This window comes from Nicotiana sylvestris, chromosome 12 (assembly GCF_000393655.2).
Source record: "Nicotiana sylvestris chromosome 12, ASM39365v2, whole genome shotgun sequence".
Taxonomy (NCBI): Eukaryota; Viridiplantae; Streptophyta; class Magnoliopsida; order Solanales; family Solanaceae; genus Nicotiana; species Nicotiana sylvestris.
In genome coordinates, this window is record NC_091068.1 from 67,795,975 (window position 1) to 67,815,699 (window position 19,725).

The 19,725-nt window shown below is 36.5% G+C and overlaps 1 protein-coding gene across 11 annotated transcripts; it reads left to right on the top strand.

The window, feature by feature from the left end:
• The first annotated feature begins 910 nt into the window (after window positions 1-910).
• On the top strand, window positions 911-19,532 carry LOC104217996 (pre-mRNA-splicing factor ATP-dependent RNA helicase DEAH7). 11 transcript variants are annotated; one of them, XM_070165526.1, is made up of 22 exons: window positions 911-1,124; window positions 1,862-1,923; window positions 2,910-2,966; window positions 3,542-3,755; window positions 5,969-6,093; window positions 6,610-6,663; window positions 6,831-6,966; window positions 8,380-8,604; window positions 11,444-11,514; window positions 12,670-12,916; window positions 13,226-13,402; window positions 13,484-13,623; window positions 13,803-13,900; window positions 14,043-14,151; window positions 15,442-15,619; window positions 15,720-15,949; window positions 16,050-16,226; window positions 16,565-16,636; window positions 16,759-16,935; window positions 17,100-17,161; window positions 17,275-17,427; window positions 17,520-19,532. In XM_070165526.1, the coding sequence occupies exons 6-22, from the start codon at window positions 6,658-6,660 to the stop codon at window positions 19,117-19,119; spliced, it is 3,858 nt and encodes a 1,285-aa protein (XP_070021627.1). In that variant the 5' UTR covers window positions 911-1,124; window positions 1,862-1,923; window positions 2,910-2,966; window positions 3,542-3,755; window positions 5,969-6,093; window positions 6,610-6,657; the 3' UTR covers window positions 19,120-19,532. The 11 variants fall into 11 exon arrangements, with proteins under 11 accessions (XP_070021627.1, XP_009766677.1, XP_009766684.1 ...); XM_009768375.2 differs by lacking the exon at window positions 2,910-2,966 and having other exon boundaries at window positions 3,542-3,609; window positions 3,698-3,755; XM_009768382.2 differs by lacking the exon at window positions 2,910-2,966 and having other exon boundaries at window positions 6,618-6,663.
• Window positions 19,533-19,725: the final 193 nt, after the last annotated feature.

Consider the following 19,725-nt stretch of genomic DNA (forward strand, 5'->3'; position numbering starts at 1 on the left):
CACCAAATGATATGCCAAATCTCCTTCGCCGATGACTTTATTATATGGCTTACACTAGATAGTATATTTTTGTTGTTGTAAAAATTAATTTCTTTAACACCATTTGGAGATTAGCAGTAATAAGTTGAAATGGAAGAAATTCCTTCTTTCGATAACTTTATTTTCTACCATTAACTATGCCCTTCCCCAGCTTCAAGCTTCATGTGATGTCATCAGAAACTATCGCCTTATGCCGATTTTTTTTCTTTTCTATTTCTTTCTTTTCCTCATCCTTGGAATTACATCAAGAAGTGTGCTACTAAAAGTGTTTAATCAGGTAAGATTTGAGAAAATCTCAGGTGTTATTTGGCCGAAACGTCCCACTTTAAGAAAATGAATTAGTCAGTTTTTTTCTTCTTTTGTTGGCTGGTTCGTATTTACTCTATCACCATTGATGTCCTGTAGACGGGAGTTTTTTCCGGCGAGGCTATAGTAGTCGCCGAAGTGGGTTTGACGAAGAAATAAAAGATATGAAAAGAGATATGGTCCTTAGGCTCGTTGCATCTGCTATGTCCACTTGTCCATGATTTGAACGGGTCGGGTATTAAGGGGTGGGTTTTCGGTATTAAATTGGGGATGGGTTATTTCTTTCTTAGCTTGCCACGTGTCCCGCCGTCTAAATTAGGGGCAAATTAGTATAATAGTATTACGGTAGGGGTATAATTGAACGGATACTCAAAGAAAGATATATCTAAACTATTTTAAATAGTACAGAGATATATTTGGCCATTTTCGGTATATTTAAAGCACAATAATAAACCTACCACGAAAGATACGGATCTTTTGAGTCTTTTCCTCGAAAATTAGAAAACGAATCTGGAGAGTCCGACTCGCGAAGACCATAGTCGGTGAACGGGTCGGAATACACCGACTTCTACCCCAAACCAAATAGGAGCAACAAAGTGACAAACTAGTAACAAATCCTCTGTGTCAGATTTTCTCCCAAATAAACCTTTTTGGCTTTTCTTCTTCCTCGTTCCTCCACAGCTGCGAGCTTTTGTTACTAGCTTTTCGAAGAAATATAAATAGAAGGCGTGTGTTACTCTAACCCTTACCGTAGCTCTTTCTTTTTGTGGACTCAACTTGTAAGTTCCTCCCCTTTTTGTCTTTTCACTTTCTCTCTATTCTTCTCACAATTCCTCTAATGCCAAGCCACATAATTGTGAATTGGGTTATCAACTGACCGGTAATTTTGTCATAAAAATTCAATCTTTGGTATCTTTTTTACATTATATCTGCATTTATTAATCTGGTTTTTTGACTTTTTTGTTCTTGAGATGGAATTCATAAATTTAAGCAAGATTGCCAATGAAATATACCTGTGAAGTGGGTTATCAACTGAAATCTAATTTTTACCATGAAAATTCAATCTTTGTTATCTTTTTTGCATTATATCTGTATTTATTATCTGGGTTTTTGATTTTCTGTTCTTGAGATGAAGTTCATATATTTAAGCAAGATTGCCAATGAAACATACTTGTGAATTGGGTTATCAACTGAACTCTAATTTTTACCATAAGAATCCAATCTTTGTTATCTTTTTGCATTATCTCTGTATTTACCATAAGTTTAAATAGGTACTTTTTCTTTTTCTTTTCCTTTTCCACTTTCTGTGAAATCGATTTAATTTGTTGAGGAGCGTGCGGATGTACATTGAGGAACTTAATCATGAAAATTTCCAAAAGGCTACGATTTTCTGTATTTCATTGATATATTTCTGCTGTGATTAATATGATTTTAGTTTAACTGTTATCTTAGAAAGTTTTCTGGTTTTGTTTGCATTATGGTTTTCTTACTGACTTACTGTTATATTATAATACAGTAGTGCTTACCCTAGAGCCACCGTTGTTGCTCTCCATTTCTTCCTCCGGCGAAATCTGAGTTGTAAGTTCCCCTTTTCATCTGTCTTTATATTTCCTACTACTCTCTCAGTGACGACTTTTAATTGTCAATTACAGAAACTGTGAAAAATGGGTTGTAATGTTCTGTGTGTTTGCTCTCACTGCATAAATGAACCATGAACTCCATAAATTTGACACTATCTTGAGAATATTACAATCTAATATGCTCTGCTTTTTGCTTTCTCGTGACAATGACTGCAAAGTAATTTTTTGTCTTCCGGAAAGTAGTAATCTTTTCTACATATATTTCTCTTAGAAGGAGGAAAAAAGAGAAAAGAAAAGCCACAAATATGACTTTTTTACAATGGTGTGTCCCGGCCAGCTTGCGTCACAAATAGACAATTACACTGCTACCTCCCATAAGTATAGGTGCCAATAAAATATGAAATTCTTATGACTTTGTTGTGAGTTTTCAGCTCTTTTATGAGAGTCATAAATTTTATTATTAGAGTAATTATTCAGCTACAAAGATGAATAGTTACTATATTACATTGAGTAGTATCTAACAGTGATATGTGTACTTTTCTTTTTGCTAATTTTTGGGGTACTTTGAAGAATCTGAACAAAGTACCTATACATGACTTTTTGACACGGTAAATGATCTATGTAACATAACTAGTTTACAAAAAGAGACTCCCAAGATATTTGAAGGGAGTCACTAAATAACCTTTTTTTGGTATACATTCAAAGAATAAAAAGTGTATGAAGAAAAATAATTATTAAATATCTGGCTTAAGTTTTCTTGAACTTTACTACTCCCTCTGTTCCAATTTATGTGAACCTATTTACTTTTTGGTCCGTTCCAAAAAGAATAACTCCTTTCTAAATTTGGTAACAATTTAGCTTAAACTTACAATTCTACCTTTATGAGAAGCTTTTATAACCACACAAATACTCTGAGTCCCTTTTTGACTTGTTTAGGACCACAAATTCTAAAAGTCTTCATTTTTTCTTAAACTACGTATCCAGTCAAACAGGTTCACGTAAATTGGAACGGAGGGAGTACTATATATAAATGGTCAAGAGGTACGGAACACAGCAAAAAACGCTTGTACCAAAAGTAGTGTAGTTTATAATGTTAACTTGGCTATCTCTCATTGAATCTTTTTAACCTCTTCTACAGACATGTGTATTGCTTTTTCTGCCCGTTTCTTGATTCTTCATTGCCGAACCCTTTAACCATTTTCTTCTACTCTTCCTGAATGTCTTTGATTTCATTAAATCGTCTCTTGGATCTGCTTTCGTCTTCATCCTAAGGTACTTTAATTTTCCCCATAAACTGTTATTTTCTTCTTTTGCTTCCTTCTTCTCTCACTCAGTGTCTCTTTTTATTCATTTTTTCAAAAGACATTCTTTCTAGATTTACATAGTGGTTATTCTGAGGTACCTTTTTTGTCCTTTTTCGATTAAAATTAGACTTTTGCCTTTTGTCTTCTACAAGTTTTCTTTCTTAATTAGACTTTATTTCTAATCAAAGCTTGCTGGATGTTATCCATTTCCTCTTCTTTTGGTGAAATTCTGTTAGTTCTCATGATTTTTTTTGGTGGTCATTCATATCAGTAATTTGGTTTTTTGAACTACTGCATCTGCATGTTGCACAGGTGCATTTTTTTAGCCGTTGATGAATACGGATCTGAAAGCTTTTGGGGTGTGAAATTTAATCCTGAAAGTAATGGCTACTTCAAGAACTCTATGAGATTCTGATTCATGCATAGCACTAACTTAAATCTCAGCAAGTGATTCAATTTTCGTTTCAGAAAGGAAATCTAACTCAAATTTCATATTCACCCACAAGAGAAAAATATTTGCTCAAGAGTATGTGCTAATTTACCTTTCTCATTTGTTCTTAGTTGGTTGTTTCCCCCTTTTTCTCCCTTCTATTCTTTCTGCTATTTCTTCTCTGTTGGCTGCTTCTCGCAACTGCTTTTGTTTTTATACAGATTTTGACTTGAATATTTGTAAAGAGAAAAATTATACAATACTATTCCAGTGATGAACTTGGTTAAAGTTCTGATTTAGTCCAAATCGCCCCCTTTTATTTTTCATCAGTAGGTCGTATTCATACTGGAAGCAATACGTAATTGGACAAATAAGTTTTGTCTATTATACAATTGGATAGAACGAACATGGGTATTGCTCTTTGGATGGTTGTAAGGATGAAATATCTATAATTTATTTGTTGTGCTTGGAAGATCTTAGGTTACGGATTCTTATTCTGTTATGTACAAACTATTTACTTATGGGTAATGCTTACATGTGACTTGAGATATGAAGAAGAAAAAAAACTGAAATACAGCTTCTAAATGTAGTATTCCAACTATATAAACTAACTTAAGTTCCTAATTTATCGACATTAACTTTCCAATAAAACCTTCGCTTGAAGTGCCTAGATGTTCTATAGAAGCAATAGATGCAACCTGATTTTTAGACGACTGATGAGAATAACATATTTGTGTTGGGTTGATTTGGAATTGTTTTTTTATGATATGATTAGAACTAACTTTATGAGTTCTCTCTAAATGTTAAAACATATCCTCTGCCGATGGGGAAAATGAAGAACATTAGGCGATGCCAATGTTGTACCATGTTTTTCAGATATCTACTTTTCACAATTTTATATCCTTAAACCTTGGTACTTGCAACTATTGCAATATTCTTCTTCGCTTGTGAGTATGTCATTCATATTATTATATGCAGTAACTTGTTCTTTTCACTGATTTCTACTTTTTATTTTTATTTATACGTATCTAGACGAGTTGTTGTTCGACTTTTGATCTTATAAATTTGTAACTGCTTGGTTTTTATTTTGTTCGTAAAAGCAATTATATCAACAAAACCATCCGAGGAAAAGTATACAAGGAAAATGATTATATACCAATTATCGTTTTGAGTACCATATTACCCTTAACTCCTTTCCTGTTGTGTTTGCCTAGAACTCTTTTTTTCCATTTTTATTGAGTCAAATGTGCATCTTCATGTTCTACATATGTCATGCCAAGGCTTCACTGTGCACTGGTGAATTATGTAGCAAAAACTAGCATCTTGAAGGAGTTCGAACGAGGTCAAAGAAAAAAGTAGTTTAGGCTTGCCGTTGACCTCTATGGTTTAGTGGGGAATTTGCGTGAGGAAGTAGTAAGAGGAATATAACAAACCTAATCAATTACAAGACGTGTCAACAGAGTCTCAATCATATTGAAGTTACTTTTAAGTGATTAATAGATAATAAGTTACTTGAGAAAACATTAAGAGCCCGTTTGGCTTAGCTGATTTAGAGTATCTGATAAGCATTAGGTGCTGAAAAGCACTTTTAAGTGCTGAAGCTGATTTAAAAAATAAGCAGTTACGTGTTTGGATAAAAATGCTGAAATTAATAATAAGCAGCCGAAGAACTGGGTATACGAAGTGTTTTGTTTTAAAAAAAAGTATTTTAGGGATAAAATATTAAATATTTTGGTCAAACCTAAAGTGCTTATAAGCTGAAATTTGATAAGTTGGGGGAGACCAACTTATGACTTTTGGTTTATTTTTGGCTTATAAGCACTTAAATTACAAGCACTTTTAATTTTACCAAACGCGTAGATAAGCCAAAAAGTGCTTATAAGCCAGTTTGACCAGCTTATAAACTTAGCCAAACACCCTCTAAGTTTATTCTCTCTCCCCCTTCAGTTTTTTGTCTGTTTCTTTTTGCCCCTTGCTTTATTTTGGTTTCAGGAGCATGGCAGCATGCAACAGTTAGTAGTAAGTTTAAGTGGTCCAGATTGTTTCATCTCTTTCCTTCTCCTATGTGTATCCACAATAATATGTTTTGATGTAAGTGATTGAGGATAAATTAATTTTTCCTTTTCTTGTAATAGTGTGAACTTAACTTTATTTTTGATCCAATGATAAAGATAGCCTCCACTCTAACATGCCTAAAACTTGGAAGATACATCTACATTTCTGTTTGCTTTCTGTAGAGTACTCTTTTTTGTGGTCTTGAAGAAGCATCATATGAAAGGGTTGCTTTCCCTCTTTTTGGATCCTTTCAGCAAATCATGCTTTAGATGGGATAAGAATAATTCAAGCCACATACACTGTACAATTGGGAAAGAGATAGTTGATCTTTGCTGGGATTACATTGCGAAACTTGCAGACAACTGAGCTGGTCTTAAAGGTTTTCTAACTGTTTACATATTTTTTACGTTGGTATTGAATCATTCACTATTTATATTTTTTATAGGAAAGACTTAAAAATGTTAGATTGTAGTTCTATTTAAGCCATATGTTGCAGTAGCACATCCAAGCATTCTGTCGAGGAAGAAAAGTGAAGTGGTCCAGACAATGGGGTACAAAATATAATTTACAGGACTGGACGGCTTAATAACAATAAGTTTTGACTAGCTATGGAGTTCTGCAACAAACATTTGCCAAGTTGAAAAATGTCGTTACTGGTTCTCTTAGATAGGTTTTCGAAAGGACATTGTTCTTATTGTTTTCCTGTGAAATTATACTAAAAAATAGACCTTATACATGTTGAATAGATATGTTCTCTAATTTGATTTCAATACGTCGCACCATGTCTACTATTACAACCACAATTGAAAAAAAAATCACATAATGCGGGCATCATCTTTCTAGTATATGGATAAGCTTGCATCCCATTTGATGTGTTTTTCTGATTGGTTTGCAGTAGTGCAGGTTTAATTGGTTAAGAGTTGCTAGAGCTCCTCAAAGGAACATGCAGGTGAGTGTCTACTCTGAGAAACCTACAATGATTCTAAATATAAGGAAGATAATTCTTTGAATAGTTTGTTTCTACCACATCGATGTTATCCTTAAATTGTTTGAATTTTTTTCAAGGGACAAAAATTCATTATATTATTAATCTCTCTTATTTTTTTCTCCCAAAAGCAAGGAGATGTTGGACCAATTGATTTGGATAAGACAACGACGACATTGGAACCTGATAAGACGAGTGGTGGGGGTCTTTTCGTTCCTGGGAAGGATAGAGTAGTTTTCAAACCTTCGGAGCGGAAATCTCTTCTAGGTATGATTTGATTGACCCATATTTTCATCTCTTCAATATTTAGGTCATATTTGTGAATGTATTTTGCGGTTTTGGCACTTTATTTGGTTCCATTTTATCTAAAATAAAAGTCGTTTATATGTAATGCAAATAAGGCATAGTTTCTGTATGTTGTATAGTTCAACGTCACAGCAATTGGAGTTTTATATGACAGCAAGGTTGATTTGGCTCAACTGTATCCAGATTTAGTTGTTTACTTTTACTGGACTTATGTATTCTGAAAGCTGAAAATGATTATCCATTTGATGATTGGTAATGCCACCTTCTGAAAGATATATGAGTAAACACACAAACTTAACTTGGATATGACTCCTATGTCCTAACTAGTATGTAGGCATACCATCCCCTTCCTTACTTTTTCTAACAAATGGAAGGACCATCTGCAAACTAACAAGGAAATATGATCCATACTATTGTATGACCTTAGATTATCATCCTCTCCAGCTATCTGTCAATGATAAATTTGCTTTTCAATAAATTTGTTACTTGTCTTGGCAGGTGAAAAGGGAAACGGCCAAAATGTGACAAACCTGTATATAAAGGGTATAGAATGACCTTACTAATTTTGGGGGAAAAAATGAATCAAAATTTCACACTGAAATAACAAGAAAGAAGTAGGAAATAAGGTTCACCTCGTGACACCTCATGTATCCTGATTGTGATATACAACATCCTTTCACGCTTTCTTAGCTTTGTATAGTTCTACATATCTACATATTTTGTTTTTCGCTTAGGTTTTCAAAGCTTTAGATTGTTGGGGTCCCTCACCCTACACATATGTTAATTTGCAGATTTCCTTCATTTGTATGTTGGATTCCTTCACAAAATGTGACCTTTATATAGCTTGCTTCCTACATTGAATATTTTCATAGTATATTAAAAGCTTTATAATAGACTTTCTTTTGTTGCTGGCTTATAAAATAGATACACGTTTCTTCTTCTGAGATGTATGCTTTTCCATGACAACAACAACAACAACAACAACTGCACCTCAGTCCCAAACAAGTTAGGTCGGCTATATGAATCCTCACTGAATATGTCACTTCATTTAGGCTCATCCATGAGAAACTTTTAAAAAAAATATTATTTTGGTCTATCCAAATTCCTCTCTTTGTTAGGTGACCCCATAAACATATATGTACTCAAGATGTCTTTCCAAAAAGAGTAGTATAAGAACATTACATTTTATTTGTAATAGTTTCATCTTCTTCTTTTCAGCTCTTATGTGTTTTCGACTATTGGTACATGTATTAGATCCGTTGCCTTGTTGAGTTATCAGCTTTGACTATGTTCTTTTCTTGTTAAGTGGTAAGATGTGATAACATGAAATCTTCTTGTGATTTACATCTTAATCAACTTCTTACTATTGGATAGGGCTTGATGCCTTGGCGATTGCTAAAAAGGGAGGGGGTACCGTGGAGAGTAGATTTAAAGTTCCAAGGGAGAAACTTGCTTCAGTTGTGTCATCTTTAGATGAGGACGAGGAGGCATCTGCTGCCTCTGGAATTGATGAGTTGGGAAGTAGTGCATCTAATGTTTCACGGAATAATGTACAGAGGAGGTATCGTGAATCCTGTGCTAGTGAGGCATATGTTTCAGGTACCAGCTCTAACTCTTTTTTCTTTTCACATCCGAGGATTTATTATTATAATCAACTCCAACATTGTGATTGCTTTTGCTATGGTCTCTGCTGCTACATTGTAACTCAATATGAATTTTATGACAATAATAGCACCTGTACTTCGTATGGGCTTAACTGGACCCAGATCTAAGGTTTATTACTTTGAATAAATTAAGCACGCAATAATTCTTTAATTGAAAAAATGAATAACATTGTGCTAAAAGATAGATAGAGATAACCTTTGCAGAGAGGAAAGTTTTCCTTCTCTCTCTGTTTCTAGAGGAAGCCAATGGTGAAAGTAAAAGACATTTATAATTTCAAACCACCTTCATTGCCATTGAACCAGAAATGCTGAATAAAAAGTATTGAAGACTCTATTAGTCATACTACTACAATTCAGCACTTGTTTGGTACTGCTTCCCTAAATAAAATCTTACTTGTAGGAAAAAAAATCAAAGATCTTGTGCTCTCTTTTGGATGACAGGGGACTAGAATATTAGAGTATCACAACCAAAAGTGCATTTCGTAGATAATATTTTGAATGATCTTTCTGAGTTTTCTTTCTTTTGTATCCAATAAAATGTCGTGTTGCTAGCGATGGGATAGTTATTTTTTATTTTTAGGCATTCTAGCCTCTAGGGTTTTGTGTGCTCCACATGAAATTGATTTCACTGATTTAAAATCATTGAATTTGTTTTTACTTTGGTAAGTTACGATAAGTTTCAGTAATAACACATCAAAACGGTGTCAAGTATTTACAAAGTAGGGACTGGCTCAACCCCATTCATTGATCAAATTACCCCAATCATATGTAGATAATATATTCCTTGCATGAAAAACATAGAAACACTAAATACCTTTAAATACATCTAGTGTCCCTCTCTTTATTCGGGAAGAATCCCTCATTCCTCTCATTCGAAATTTGCCAAATCATTTGATACATCCAGTGACATCGTTTGAGTTGTGACTAATAATTACTTGCTTTCTTTTCCTTCTTGTTAGAAATATGTCATCCTGTTCGTTTGTGGTTTCCTTTTCCAACTTTTTGTTAACGTTAAATAGCATTTCTGAGTGTCTTTGTAACGTCAATGCTAAACTAACAAAACAGCTTCTTTTTTTTTTGTTTCGTTTTGTCTGGTTTTTAGGGGGAGGGGAGTGTTTTTGAACATAGATTGTTTCCTTATCTTTAGTAGTTATTGTTTGTTCCCATTTGGTTCTGCTATAGGTTCTTTGATTTGACAAAACAGGGAGTAGTGGAAAAGTATCACCTGGACAATTTCGTTTTTTAGGATGCAAACCCTGATTTATATGATCAGATTTAGTAATTCTTCTAACATAAGGTAAAGGTAAACCTGAAATAACTTTAGGTGTTTGGGTCTCGAGGCAGGGGTGGTAGGGGAATTTGGGAATTAGTTGGTAGCTGATGTTATTTAACACCTTCAGAAGACTCCTAAATGATTGGGAAATTCAAAGGATTTTAGAATTTTATAGCACCTTAGAACAATTCAAAGGGACTTCATATTCTGAGGATAAGATGCATTGGAATGGGGGAAAAGAAGATAAGTTTACTGTCAGATCTGCATACAAAGCTCTTAATCAGTCTAACAATCAGATTGGATGTTGGCCATGGAAGATGATCTGGAAAGTAAGAATTCCCTACAAAGTTGCATGTTTTACTTGGTTATTAGCAAGAGAAGCAGTCCTGACACAAGATAATCTTATCAAGAGAGGTTGGGGTCCAGATGTCACCTGTGTGAAGCTCAGGGGGAGACAGTCAACCATCTTTTTTTACACTGTAATGTGACTGATCAACTATGGAAGATATTCATCAATCTGAGGGGGATCCGGTGGGTTATGCCTAGGAATATCAAGGAAGTCCTAACTAGTTGGAAAAGAAATGGGGAACATTCCGGTCAGAAGGAGAGATGGAAGATTGTCCCAGCTTGTATTTGGTGGACAATATGGAAAGAAAGGAACCAAAGATGCTTTGAGGACAACCATAGTTCAATACAAAAACTGAAGATGAGCTGTTTAATGCTCTTCTACTTTTGGTGTAAACAGGAATTCCTAGAAGAGTGAGAATATTTTTGATGTTTTAGACCATTTGTGAATCCTATAGAACTTTAGGCTTCTCTTCTGGGGTCCTGCAATGTAATTATTAGGTGGTTTTCACCACTGGTGTAATCACTTTTTTAATCAATACAAACATATTACCTTTTCAAAAAAAAGGAAGAGAAGATTGAAACAGGATTACGTTAAAACTTATTAAAAAAATCTAGCTTTTGTTCTGAGGTTTGTCAAACTGTGTTTATGCCAACATAATGTGAGGTGAGGGCTTAAACAAAGCCGGTTTTGTAAGCTAAATGGGCCTTCCACTCAAAGCTAAAACAAGTAACGAACCTAGCTGAGACTTCCTTATCACTCCCAAAAAAGAACTGAGACTTTTGACTAATTGAAGGCCTGTAATGTTTTAGCGGTAGTTAGATAAATTAGAGCAGCATAATTGGTGGATCCCATCGTCAATGTTTGGGGCATGATCAGACTATACTTCCCTTCCATGAAAGAGTTCGAGGGGGTAAATATCAATCATAGTAGGAGACCTTGAAACTCCTTTGCTACTCTGCGGATACATTGACAAGGATCTTGGGAAGTACCTAACTTCTAATCAAATTACTTTTTTTCCCAACCTAATTAAATCGCTTTTTTCCCCAACCTAATTAAATTGCTTTCACATATAGAGATATTGCTCCATTTTTTGTTTTCCTTTACCTACCTTTCCTGCTACGTGTGCAACGATTGATACCCTTTATTTTCTAGGTAGTACAGTAACCGATGAATGGGAAGATCCCGAGACAGTCCCGAGGCCTCACTTGAATGAGGACACAGAGGTACATTGCTTATAAGTACCCTTGCTCTGACATAACTCATTGCCATTTTAAGATGTAAAGCTGTTCTATTTTCTATAACTTGAGCATGATGTTGTTAAATTGCTTTTCTAATATTACCTTGAATTTCTTTTCGTGGAAGTTTCTAGTTTCCTTTCCTTTTTTCTGTGTTCGAGTGTTTCAGTGTTTTGACCAACATAGGGAGAAGGGTTATGTGTAGTTTAAGTCTCTTCTCTTACTGCTTGCTATCTTTGCATATTGCATTGGGAAGAATAAGTGAAACGAAAGGAAGTAACGTTCAGAATTAAGAACTTTGCGGAGTTGGTACCTGGCTCAGCTGGGGTCTAAGATTGACCAGTCAGCAACGTTGTCATGAAGCAAATTTGAATACATTTTGTCCTTTTCAATATAGTGAAATATCACTCTTAATTGTCAAAGTAGCATAATAAACTATATGAATGCATGGTTATCTATAAATAATACATATGGATGCACATTTATAGGTCATGCATCTTATCATTCAATATGATGAAATAACAAAATGAATCAAGGTAACTGGTTGCAACTGACCAAACTTTATTTTTGATGAAGCAATCGCTAAGAAAGTACAGCATGGGTTTCATCAGAACGTCTTATATGCGAGATGTGGCAGTAATATTACTTATCTGTGTCATTTGAAGTTCGTTTCACTCTTTTACTCTTCTTTCGTTCCTCTCGTATCCATTAAAAATGGTCAGGTTCTCCAGCTTGGATTTGACAAATTGGTACCTTTAAGAGTTCTCTACATCTTTCTTGAGATTTTGGGGTCTGAAATGTCTGTATGACTTGTTGGAAACCCATTCCTCGGTGCTTGTGTCCTGCTATTTTAGTGAATTTCTTGTAGATTCCATGGTCAGGTTCTCCTGCTTGGATTTTATAATTTGGTACCCTTAAGAGTTCTCTACTTATTTCTTGAGATTTCTGCGTCTGAAATCTCTGTATGACTTTTTGGAAACCCATTCCTCAGTGCACGTATCCTGGTATTTTGGTGAATTTCATGTAGATTGAATCATATGCTTTAGTTTCTCGCCTTAACTTGATGGAGTGATTATGTTTTGTGATGTATCGTTGCTGTATTTTGAAGACAATAATGTGTCACTGACTTATGTCTTATTCAAGGTTCCAGCTGCATCTTCTGGGAGTTCACGCTCTAGGAATACTACTAGGCGCGAGTCAGTTGACCGTGAAAGGGATAGAAGTAAATACAGGGATAATTACAGAAGTGAAAGCAGGGAAGGGAGAAGGGGAGAGAGAACTAGCAGGGAAGAGCACCGTTACAGGGATTCAGCACATGGTTATGAAAGAGAATATGACGGGGATGGCGGAAGAAAAAGAAGTAGATATGAAGGCTCTAGGAGGACACCTGGTAAGCATTACATTTTCATTTACCAATGCCTTGTATTTTTTGTTCTGATTTTTCAAATCTAAAACAATTTTAGTGGGTAGCATGTGATACAGTCAACATGCGGATATGCTGACCAAGATTTAAGTCATCACAGTGCACCTAGTTCTCAGCCTGCTGGTGCTTGATATTTTCAAAACATATCGTAATGTATTTAACCAGATATAGATTATGCTCCTGCGGAAGTATCTACTACGGAATCTCCTCGCTGTAATTTTGTGACATTTTCTTTAGGCATTTGACATTTGAACTGGCAAATTTGTAACCATTCAGGAAGATCTGAATGGGATGATGGTAGATGGGAGTGGCAAGATACCCCTCGTCGTGATAGCCGTTCCAATAGTAGTAGCAGACGTCATGAGCCTTCACCTTCCCCAATGTTCCTTGGTGCTTCACCTGATGCTCGGCTTGTTTCTCCATGGCTGGGGGGTCGTACTCCTCATTCTGCTGGTATGGTGGCTGTGAATTCTAACACTGGCGTTGTCGCAAAATTTTGTCAGCACATGATTAATGAGAAATTCATACCTGCAGAGGTTGCTTCCCCGTGGGACAGTGTGGCTCCTTCTCCAACTCCAATAAGGGCATCTGGGTCATCAGTAAGATCTTCAAGTTCTAGATATGGTGGGAAATCCAATTTGGTTATGTCTTCTACAAAAAGTTTTCTGTCCGAGGTAGTGCTTTCTACTCAAACTTCCATCTTTCTTACTTCCTTCCTTTGGGCTTGGGGGGTTGACGGGACTAGGAAAATAAAGGTTGCTGTGTTGCTAAATATGAGGCCATCTGTGTGCTGTCTGACAGTTTAATAAGTGACATTGTTTAAATTTTTTACCTATGCTTTACTTCCTTCTAGGATGGAGTAGATGACACAAATGGTGCCTCTGAAGTTCAAAATCAAGAGATTACTGAAAGTATGCGTCTAGAGATGGAGTATAATTCTGACCGTGCCTGGTAATTATCTTTCCATTTTATAATATCTACACTATTATGAAGCAAGTCGTATGAGTATACGTGCTTGCTATGTGTTCTTTTGCGCTTCTAGTAATCAGTTTTATTATTTTTGATAGAGCCAATAATCACTTTTGTTATACAGGTATGACCGAGAAGAAGGTAGTACAGTGTTTGAGGGGGACGGTTCCTCAGTATTCCTTGGTGATGAGGCATCTTTCCAGAAGAAAGAAGTGGAATTAGCCAAAAAACTGGTAAGTATGGAGATACAGAAGTCTTAAATCATGTTTTTGGCATATATTCGCATTTATATGTTTGTGCTAGAGCAAACTCATGTATGTTACGTGGAAGTTGTAACGATATGAATGGCTGATGCTTTCAGTTGTTTAGAAAACTTGCTTGCTGGTTAAAGTTTAGCTTACACTTGGCAATTCATGTCACTGTCTGCATGACAATCTTACGTGCCATAACTTGCTGTATTTGAGAAAGACTATGAAGATTATGCTTCCTGCACTGGATTCCGCTGTCATCAATAACTGATGATGCGAATAAGAGTGATTGTTTTCCAGAGATGAATTTGTAAAATTCTCTGGTGCCAATTGCCTTTTGATGTGCGAACATGTTTCTATCACTATTGTGATTGTGTTTGAGAATTTGCATCAGCTTATATTCAGTTGTGCTTTTCCTTATGCCACCTTCTGATTGAAATCCTTTATTTAGATAGGTCTCCTTTTTAGATACTCCCTCCATTTCAATTTATGTGAGCCATTTGACTAGACACGGAGTTTAAGTAAAGAGAGAAGACTTTTGAACTTGTGGTGTAAAATGAGGCACATATATTTTGTGTGGCTATAAATCATTGCATAAAGGTAGATTGTTTTGAAATAAGGAAAGAGGTCATTCTTTTTGGCACGGAGTAGAAATAGGTTCACATAAATTGAAACGGAGGGAGTATGTATTTTGTATCCTCCTCTTTTAGACCCGTGTTAAACATCTGAGAGGTCACAAAGACGTTTGAACAAAAGGGATGGAAGACCTTGTACTAAATGAAAGTGCTGTATTTTTCTCTCTTTGTGGTTGTGCCTACTTTTCATACATCTAGATGTTCTTGATTTTGCACCTCCTTGGTGACATCATCTAAATACTATTGTTGCTTCTCTGATTAAAAAAAAGTATTCCCTCTTGTCAAAATAGGTGATCATCTTTTAGCTGAATGAGCATTGCTAGTAAGTTCTTATACATGTCAAAATAGGTGATCATCTTTTAGCTGAATGAGCATTGCTATTAAGTTCTTATACATTGTAAGTCAAGTTTTCATCATTTGAATATAATATTCAGAGCTTCTTGGACTTTTCCCGATGTGATTGCTAAAGAAAGTCTGTTCTTCGTGGGTTAGCATAATATCAAGAGCTTCTGTAATCTATCAAACTTAACTATACTGTGTGGTTAACAATCGGTTATATATGTTGCAAAACTCATGCAAACACGTGTATGGTCTGTCATTGACGCCACCTTCTTCCCTTTCCCCTTGCCACATGTAACAGGTTCGTAGAGATGGGAGCAAGATGTCACTTGCTCAAAGTAAAAGGTTATCACAACTCACTGCAGACAATGCTCAATGGGAAGATCGTCAGCTTTTGAGATCTGGAGCTGTTAGAGGTACTGAGTTGCAGACGGAGTTTGATGATGAGGAGGAACGGAAAGTTATTCTTCTTGTTCATGGTACATCTCTATGATAAGCTTCCCAGTGAGAAATTCAATCTGGCTTCTCAAAAATATTTGCTCTATTTTTGTTTGGATATCTTACTATTTGTTGTGACAGATACAAAGCCCCCCTTTTTGGATGGGAGAATTGTTTTCACCAAGCAAGCTGAGCCGATAATGCCAATAAAGGACCCCACATCAGATATGGCCATAATTTCACGCAAAGGGTCAGCTCTAGTTCGGGAAATACGTGAAAAACAAAACATGCATAAGTCTCGCCAAAGATTCTGGGAGCTTGCTGGCTCAAAACTCGGAGATATCCTTGGTGTGGAGAAGAGTGCAGAGCAGGTACCTTATGTTTGCCATCAAATTGAATATACTATGTTAGTCCTGTATCTCTTAGGTCATAGAAGTTATGGATCTGACATTTCCTTTCACCTTATGCTAGGTTGATGCGGATACTGCTGTAGTGGGTGAGGATGGTGAGGTTGATTTTAAGGGAGAAGCTAGATTCTCACAGCACGTAAAGACAGGGGAAGCTGTTAGTGATTTTGCAAAATCAAAAACACTTTCACAGCAAAGGCAATATCTGCCCATCTTCTCTGTGCGAGATGATTTACTGCAGGTTTGACCCATTGTCCCATTTTTGTACTCCGGGGATTTTAGTGAATGATGAATTACTGAACCTGTTATCCAGCTTAATAAACCTAGAAAGTAGAAACTTTTGCTTTGAACATCATTGAGAATCAGTTAAATGGTAAAACTGACATGAGCACCCATAGGTAGGACTTGAAGCAGTGTGTACAAATTAGATGCTAAGCTGCTTTCTAAAGTCTATTAATGTCCTTTACCTTGGGATAAATTCACTAACTGTTTTACCTATGAAAAACAGAGTTGGTTCTCCAAGGTATTCTTTTTAACTTGCAGAATGTTTTTTCTGGTTCTTTTCCTTTGGGGTAACAGGTGGTTCGCGAAAACCAGATAGTGGTTGTTGTTGGAGAAACTGGTTCTGGAAAGACAACGCAGCTAACCCAGGTTCGTTTAGACTTTTTTTTCTTCTTTTTTCTAAACTATTTTTTGAAGTCTAAATTGGAATCTTTAGAAATTTTTGTACAGTCTTTGACTCTTTGTCTGTAATTGCCTGTAATTGCATGCAGTACCTGTATGAAGATGGCTATACAATTAGTGGAATCGTTGGGTGCACCCAACCCAGGCGTGTGGCAGCCATGAGTGTTGCAAAAAGAGTTAGTGAAGAAATGGAAACTGAGCTTGGTGATAAAGTTGGATATGCTATTCGTTTTGAAGATGTCACTGGGCCAAGTACTGTTATCAAGGTGGGTCTTTTGATCATATGAGATATGAGTATGCTCACACCTCTTAGTTGTAATTTATGCAATTGGAAAGGAAGTGTACCCCTAATCACCCTCTTTTTCCTTTAGATGCCCTTGGTTCACTCGTAAGTTGGTGTAGTTGAATATATATATATTTCCTTGTGCAGTACATGACTGATGGTGTGCTTCTAAGGGAAACACTCAAAGATCCCGATCTTGAAAAATATCGGTATTGTTTCACTCTTTAATACTTTCATAAGCATTTAATATTTGATTTCCTAGAACATCAAGTTTCTGCTTTCTTTATGTAGTGCAGTCATTGAAAATTTCTCTTTTTTGCAGTGTAATTGTTATGGACGAAGCCCATGAGAGATCACTTAATACTGATGTCCTTTTTGGCATTCTTAAGAAAGTTGTGGCTAGGCGACGTGATTTTAAGCTTATCGTCACTTCTGCCACTCTCAATGCCCAAAAATTCTCCAACTTCTTTGGGAGGTAGGTTCTCTATTGAATAGGACGAGGTGACTGCTTGCATTGGCTTTCATCTCCTTTCCACTTCACATAACCTGTGTCTTTTTTTATTGCAGTGTACCGGTATATCACATACCTGGAAGAACCTTTCCTGTTCAAAAACTGTATAGTAAAACCCCATGTGAAGACTATGTCGAAGCTGCAGTTAAACAAGTCATGACCATCCATATTACTAGTGCACCAGGTGATATACTCATCTTCATGACTGGTCAGGATGAGATTGAAGCTACCTGTTATGCACTTTCAGAGCGGATGGAACAGCTTACCTCGTCAACAAAGCAAGCAGTGCCCAAGCTGTTAATTCTTCCTATATACTCCCAACTGCCTGCTGATTTGCAAGCAAAAATATTCGAGAAAGCTGAAGATGGGGCTCGCAAATGCATTGTTGCTACCAATATTGCTGAAACATCCTTGACTGTTGATGGAATTTTCTACGTCGTTGATACAGGCTATGGTAAAATGAAGGTATACAATCCACGAATGGGTATGGATGCTCTGCAAGTGTTTCCTGTTAGTCGAGCTGCTGCTGACCAGCGTGCTGGTCGAGCTGGTAGAACTGGCCCAGGGACTTGTTACCGGCTTTACACTGAGAATGCGTATGAGAATGAAATGCTTCCAAGCCCCGTGCCAGAAATTCAACGGACAAATCTTGGGAATGTGGTTTTGCTGCTCAAGTCTCTCAAAATTCAGAACCTGTTGGATTTTGATTTTATGGACCCACCTCCTCAGGATAACATCCTTAATTCCATGTATCAGTTGTGGGTACTAGGTGCACTTAACAATGTTGGGGATTTAACGGGCCTTGGCTGGAAAATGGTGGAGTTCCCATTGGACCCTCCCCTTGCCAAAATGCTCTTGATGGGAGAACAGCTAGAATGCTTAAATGAGGTTCTGACAATTGTTTCTATGCTTTCAGTGCCTTCAGTTTTCTTTAGACCCAAGGATAGGGCAGAGGAAAGTGATGCAGCTAGGGAAAAGTTTTTTGTGCCTGAATCTGATCATCTTACACTGCTTAATGTTTACCAGCAATGGAAAGCTAATCAATATAGGGGGGACTGGTGTAACGACCACTTTTTACAGGTCAAAGGTCTGCGCAAGGCTAGGGAAGTAAGATCCCAATTGCTGGACATCCTCAAGACACTTAAAATTCCGCTCACCTCCTGTGGTCCTGATTGGGATGTTATAAGGAAAGCCATTTGTTCTGCCTACTTCCACAATGCAGCTAGACTGAAGGGAGTTGGGGAATATGTTAATTGCAGGAATGGGATGCCTTGTAACTTGCATCCCACTAGTGCTCTCTATGGATTGGGTTACACTCCTGACCACGTGGTTTATCATGAGCTGATCTTGACGACAAAAGAGTACATGCAGTGTGTGACGGCTGTGGAGCCTCACTGGTTGGCAGAGTTGGGCCCAATGTTTTTCTCCGTGAAAGATTCTGATACGTCAATGCAGGAACATAAAAAGAAACAGAAAGAAGAGAAAACTGCCATGGAGGAAGAAATGGAGAAGTTGAGGATGGTCCAGGCTGAGGCTGAAAGAGGAAGCAAGGAGAAGGAGAGGGAAAAGAGAGCAAAAGAGCAGCAACAAGTTTCAATGCCTGGTTTGAAGAAAGGCTCAACTACCTATCTACGACCTAAGAGGCTCGGTCTGTAAATACACTATTTGCTGCAGTTAGATATCTGGTGAGATAATTTGTGCCCACGTGTGGAAGACATGCAATTCACTCCATTTCTTATTCATCCTCTAAGTTAATTTGGAGGGTGGAGACACGAGATTTGGAGAATGAAAAAATCCAAATGAAGTCAACAAATGTCGGTACAAGTTCTTCCATTTAGCAATTATCTTTACTCCTTTTAACCCTGAATTTGACAAATGCTTGTATAAGGTTCTTCATATAGCAATTATTTTTGCTCCTTTTGACCTTGAACTCTGAGTTTTAACTATTTTTGGTAGACGATTAGCAGGAATATATGTTGCATGGTGTTTAGATTACAGGATGTGCTATTGGTTTGGTATAATTGTATTAACTTCTTATCTGGAGAGTAATAAAAAGGAATTCTGCAATCGTTCACTCTGTTTATCATAATTTGTTGTGATCGGAAAGAACCATTTTTTTCACCCTAGATGCAGATAGAATCATTTATGTTTCTGGAAATATGTCTGTTCATGCCTTTCTTGATTAAGAAAAATGACACATAATGTATACTTGTCTTCACCTGTAAAAGTGAAAAAGCCTGAGCTCTACTCCTTTTCACCTTT

Excerpts from the sequence above, each read along its gene's own strand:
- LOC104217996 (XM_070165526.1), top strand. Across the intron at positions 6,967-8,379 it reads GGAGCGGAAATCTCTTCTAG|GGCTTGATGCCTTGGCGATT; the intron begins GTATGATTTGAT and ends ACTATTGGATAG. Across the intron at positions 17,162-17,274 it reads CCCGATCTTGAAAAATATCG|TGTAATTGTTATGGACGAAG; the intron begins GTATTGTTTCAC and ends TCTTTTTTGCAG.